Genomic DNA, 6,162 nt, shown 5'->3' on the forward strand with positions numbered 1-6,162 from the left:
AATGAGAGAGAGGGTTCACACTGTGCAGTGTCTGACACAAAATGTACCTTTTCTTTTGCAAGAGGTGGCTTGCCTTTGAGTGGAGCTTGAGCCACCTAACAGCAGGTTTCCTCCAAGATGCAAAACCCTGCAAAAACTCAGTGCACCGCTACCTACTTTATTGTAACTGTTTCTGTTCTTCACAGGAGCTGCTCACGGCCTTTCATCCATCCTACAGATGCTGCTTTCCTACTATGAATATATTCCACCTGCTGATCAGGAACTAGTATGGCAGAGTGTTGACTTTCTTATGGATCAAGAGCAGAATTGCAACTGGCCTCCAGAACTAGGAGAGATGATTGAACGGGAGAATGAGCTTGTGCACTGGTGTCATGGCGCTCCAGGTTCTTCTCAATGTAGATGCTGTGAAGTAGATGCCAGAAATTAGTCATTAAAACACAATTTCACTGTTTTGCTGAGAAACAGGCCAAATTTTATCCATTCATAACATTTGATGTGAGGCTGTCACATTTTTAATGTTACGCTCTTACTTAAATATTTTGTATTACTGATGTGACTAGAAGATCAGGCAATGGAGGGAGCTCTCAAAACACACGAATATTCCTTTGCTACTGCAGCCATTAGAAATCTGAATGCATTGCAGCGTAGCTTGTTCATGTGACTATGACAGTTTACTTGCATTACCAGAATCTGGAGCATCCTTTGAGGTTACTTCTTTCCAGTGGAAATTGATGCAAAGAGCATCATGGTCCTTCCAGGACTAAAACCTACTCATGAAGAATCAAACAGGGTCATCCGCTTTTGTGATCAGCCCTATTCATTCTTTCACAACATCCCCTCTGTATATAGTAATGCAGGTCAGAATGTAACACCAGCCTGATACACTGCTTAATTGTGCACGTGTCTAGTGGATTTGCAGCAATGTAAGCAACACATACATTCTTTTAATCCCACCTCCTGCAAAGTGTTTTCCCCTCCCCCTTAACTGCAGTAGGCAATAGGGAAGGTGTGGAGAACATTTGGCCCTGTGGATGTTGCTGAACTACAACTCCCATCAGCCACAGGAAGCATGGCCAAAGGCCAGGGATGATGGGCATTGTAGTTCAGCATCATTTGGAGGGCTGAAGGTTCCACACACCTGCAATAGGGAACAGGCTAGTGAAACAGAGTACTTTAGTGAGGATAGCTGGGGATTTTATATTATTTTATTTATTTTCTTACATTTATATTCAGCTTTTCTTTTCTCATGGAATCATGGTTCCCAGGCTGTAACTGGCTAGATGTGCATGGCTCTTCGCGTGCCTTCAGAATATATCTTATCTGTCCATCCATCCTACTATGAATTATATCATTCAGTCATAAAATAAGATATGTCAGTGGGCAGTGGTGGGCTTTTAAAACTGAAAAACAGTGATTATTCCTGTTACCAGTAAACTAACCTGCACTTCACACCTATAAATATGAAGGAGAGAATACATATGATCTTATGTAGTAATTGTTTCATTATTCATTTCTTCACTGGTACTTACAACATTTCTTTGGTTTGCTATTTTCCTAGGCATTGCATACATGTTTGCAAAAGCATACTTGGTTTCTAAGAAGCCCCAATATCTAGACAGTTGTATCCGCTGTGGAGAACTAACTTGGCAGAAGGGACTACTGAAGAAAGGGCCTGGAATATGTCATGGCGTGGCTGGCAGCGCTTACGTGTTCCTGCTCCTATACAGGCTAACTGGAAATTCTAAGTACATCTACAGAGCACAACGGTTTGTTCTTTGAAAAGAACCTCTTTGTAAAGCATTGAATATTGGTGCAATCCTTGTTCGGTGCACTCTCTTGTTCAGGGCCGTCTTAAGCACCTAGGGTGCCCTGGCGCTGTGGTGCGACGGATCCCTAAGGTGCCCCCCACCCCATTTCCCAGCGCGGCGGGCAGGCAGGCGCAGCGCGGGCGGGCTCAGCGCGCAGCGCTACTGCCGAGGGCGCTGCTGTGCAGAAGAGCGGCCAGCGGGCGGGTGGGCGCAGCTACGATGCGCCCCCTAGTGGGCCGGCGCCGTGGCGCCCTGCGCCACCCAGCCTGGCCATAGGGCCGGCCCTGCTTTTGTTGTAGGTCATATTGCTTTTTATTGCTCCTTTAAGTTTAAGCTTCTTGGAGGTAACAATGCCCCTGCTGTATTCAGACTGATTTCTCAGCAGTGAAGAGAAGAGACCTAAAATACTGTTATGCCTCCCTAAGGACCAAGTTACTGGTAGATGTACCATTAAAAGCATTTTCCCATTTAATGGGCTTGTGAATTTTTTAAAACATGGAAATAGCTGCTGTAGGGGTCTCCTAGCAGCAGAGGTGGGGGGAGAGTATAACTCCCCCCCCAAGCTGTAATACTATTTTTTTTACATAAAAAAACCCTGGATGCTGCTATTTTGCATTGGCATCAATAGGAGCTTTTCCTCCCAATGCAAATAGCAACATGGGAGGCAGGAGAACATGTTTGTAATCTGGATCAGAGCAGAAGACAATTTGAAGGATCACCTTCTGTGGTAGTGATATTGCTCTCTCTCTCTCACACACACACACATGCACAACAGCTATTTCCATTTTTTAAATTAAAAAAAATCATGGAAATAAAATGCAATAACACAGTTTTAATGTCATATGTAGCTTGGCCCTAATACTCCAATAAGTGAGGAGCAACTGTTTAGTTTCTTTTGAATGAGAGAGCACTAGAAAGTTATGGCATTTCAGTGATATTTTCGTTATTCAAAAATATAAAAGAGCATACACATAGAAGCAAACAGGCACTCCTCCAAGTCAGTAAATCCACTTCACCAAACCAGATCCCTCAAAAGGGACCGTGCACCCCAAAGTACTTCACCTTGGGCCAACTCACAGCTCATTCTCCCTGTCAGCCTCTGTCTCTGTGGTCTCTTCAAAACTGCCAATTCACAGCTCTCTCTGTCTCCTCCTCTGAAGGTGAATTGCCTATTCATGAAACATTAACGGCCATTAAACAACATTAACATTCTTTTGCCAAAGGTGCTGACTCCTATCAGTTGTCACTTTAAGCAAAACTAAAGTGATAGACCCAGTTACAGGTAGGTAGCCGTGTTGGTCTGGGTCGAAGTAAAATAAAAAAAATTCCTTCAGTAGCACCTTAAAGACCAACTAAGTTTTTATTTTGGTATGAGCCAGGTGATAGACCCAGTTACTGGTATAATTCAAAATAGCACAATAGCTCCTCCATGAGGCTTTGGGAGCCCTCTGACTCCCAACTGGCTAGGGAGCCAGATAAGCTGGAAGAAACAGAACAAAGGATTGTTATCTACAGCTTCCTGTTTCCGGTGCGCCAGGAATGGAGTCTCCCCCAACACCACAGGAGACACACAGACAGAGATAATCAGATAATGATGGGGAAATTTCATTATCTGCATTCCTCTTCGGATGGAAGAGGAATCAGGCTCTCACCCACAGTTTGCCAGGTGGTCTGGCATTTGCTTCCCCATGGAATGCAAGGGCAAGCAAAGGTACTGGGTGCATGGAGCACTCCAAGCTGCTACAACCCCCCCCCCCCAATCCTGTTCCTGGAAGCACAGGTTGTCCTGCTAATTGGATTTTAATTGGGGTAAACTACAAGTACGTGCCAGAGATGATGAGATAAAAAAAACTGCGAAAACAGCCCAGCTACAAAGATGTAAAAGGTTTCAACTGAGAGCGGATTTCATTCGGTGAAAGCAACGATGGAGGGAGGGAAACCCACGGTTTGCTTATTTAAAGCTTTTTTCTACATTTATGATAACGGCATTCCTCCCCAGAATCCAAGTTTTATTAAAAATGTCTGCACAAGTGAGGATGGAAGAAATTGGAATATAATATGGAATTTAACAAAAAATTGGAACTCTGTGTGAGAGAGAAAGGAACTGAGGGGGGGGGCAAACGATATGCGACAGGGAGGAAAGAAGTCTACCAGCTATGGGAATACAGTGATACATTGGTTTACGAACTTCATCGGTTCCGGAAGTCTGTTCGTAAACCAAAACTGTTCTTAAACTGAGGTGCGCTTTCCCTAATGAGGCCTCCCACTACCAGTGCCCTTCCACCGTTCGGATTCCATTCTTAGACCGAGGTAAAGTTCTCAAACCAAGACACTATTTCCGGTTTTGCGGAGTTTGTGAACCAAATCGATCTTAAACCGGACTGTTCTTAAACCCAAGGTACCACTGTAGATGTTTTCGGATTAACTATCTGCAGTCTGGATTCAGACCCTTCTTCCTAGGCTGGAAAAATGGTGAAAACAGCTTGTTTACTGGAAGTCGAATCACAGGACGAAGCGACGCAGTGACGTTTGGAAAGTGTGGGATAACAGCTTCTCCTGGGGAATGATGGGAACCATCAACACTTGCAGAAATGAACAATACAACACCATATATGGATGGGGAAACATCATGGAAAAAACTGTCACACACTGGAAAAATAAGGATTACAGCTAAAGTTCCTTACTTGAAACTTTACAAATTATCTGTTATACCAACACAAATAGAAATCATAAGGTTGGAGCTGCTATATAAGAGATTATTACATCTGAATGAAATGTGATGAAAATTATCAAAATTTGGGAACACAGAAGAAATGTAGAAGAATGAACTCATTAACTCTACCATGCGAGGGGGGCAGTTTAATTAAATTATATAATTTGACACTTGAATAATTGGCATTAATAATTGTATTAACTGAATAAAATTGATATTGTTATAATGAGGCTGCTATTGGAACAATACTGGAAAATCAATCAGAGAGAGAGAGAGGATTGTTATCTGCATCTTGATATCTTAAAGTTTCTGAAGTAGTATTTTGTACCGGTAGTTTGGCTTTGGGAAGTAGCTATGGGTATTAATAATCATATCAAAACATCAGCTTATTTTCACCACGGAATACCTCCACTCTTATTTCTTGCTATCTCTGCAATCAGCCAAGAGCACCTTCTTAATTTCTGCATCAAATTAAGACAGGAAGGACACATAAGGATGCTTTTGAAGGCTGCACCACAGCTGTGGAAGCTGGGACAGCTTTTCATCCCAAAGAGATTCATCATTTGAAGGCTTGGTCTTGAATGCATTTCATGATAATTGGGGGGAAACCACCTAAAAACAAAACACACATTTGCTGGTTCAGCATGGGTGGGAATGTGTGTGTTACTTTGCTTTTGTATCATACAGATATGAGTAGCAAAGGTTTTGGTAGAAATTGCAATCAGAGATTGAGGGTTTTTTCCGTGGGAACCAAGACACCACCATCCATAATGGAGTTTTGTGATTCCCCCCCAATAGATCTATGGAGCTCAAGTTAGGATCCAGAAGCTCACCTAGTCCAACTTCTGAATCTCAACACGTGGTCCCCCATCCATTTTGAAACCATACCAAGACCTAGCTTAGTTTTGTAAATGTGCTAGTAGTTACGGTATATTGCTGCAATACTCTTGCATCGAAGTTAGTGGGCTATGGCGGGCTGAGGACTTTGCAACAATGCAGTAGTGCCAGTGTCCCCTCCATGTGTGAGGTTTAAAAATGGTCTGGATGCAGCAGACCACGCAGTCAGAGAATGAATCTGTCCATAACACATAAGAACACATTTGATTAAATCTGGTTCCAAACTGAGGACAATTTTCAATCCGGCTTGAAATAGCAACATGTTGACGTTACTGTACAGAGTAACCTTCTCTTTTTTTGTCTTGGTTTTTTGTTCCCCTTAGGTTTGCTGAATTCTTGTTTACTGAAGAATTTAAGGCTGGATCCCGGGAACTGGAAAGTGTTTACAGTCTGTATGAAGGTTTCTCAGGGACAGTTTGCTTCCTGATTGACTTGCTACAGCCTAACCAAGCTGAATTCCCCCTCTTCAGTGTCTTTGTGTAAAATGGAACATGTTCCAATGCCAGGACAGGACAAAGGCACTGTTTCGGTTCACTATCAAGGAAAGCAATTTTAGAATATGTCCATTTCTGCATTGCCACTAATGAGATAGCCTTAACGTTGCAGGGTGCGGGGTGGGGAGAGCAGGTTTAACACACACACACATATATTCTGGGGCTTGGGAAGGGAAGCATGTGGTTTATAAATAATAGGTAGCAATTTTATTCAAAGGTTAGAAAAGGGTCTGACATTTTTACAAAACTG

General features: G+C 42.8%; 1 protein-coding gene across 2 annotated transcripts in view; it reads left to right on the forward strand.

The window, feature by feature from the left end:
* The window catches only part of LANCL3 (LanC like family member 3), a 30,408-nt gene extending 24,246 nt beyond the window's left edge, over positions 1-6,162 (forward strand). Inside the window, exons 3-6 of one of the 2 annotated variants that reach the window (XM_088667799.1) lie at positions 186-404; positions 708-848; positions 1,559-1,766; positions 5,742-6,162. In XM_088667799.1, the coding sequence (XP_088523925.1) occupies positions 186-404; positions 708-848; positions 1,559-1,766; positions 5,742-5,901 (728 nt within the window). In that variant the 3' untranslated portion in view covers positions 5,902-6,162. The remainder of the gene's footprint in view (positions 1-185; positions 405-707; positions 849-1,558; positions 1,767-5,741) is intronic. The other variant, XM_035114686.3, reaches the window with a different exon arrangement.

This window comes from Zootoca vivipara, chromosome 4 (assembly GCF_965207765.1).
Source record: "Zootoca vivipara chromosome 4, rZooViv2.hap1.1, whole genome shotgun sequence".
Lineage (NCBI taxonomy): Eukaryota > Metazoa > Chordata > Lepidosauria > Squamata > Lacertidae > Zootoca > Zootoca vivipara.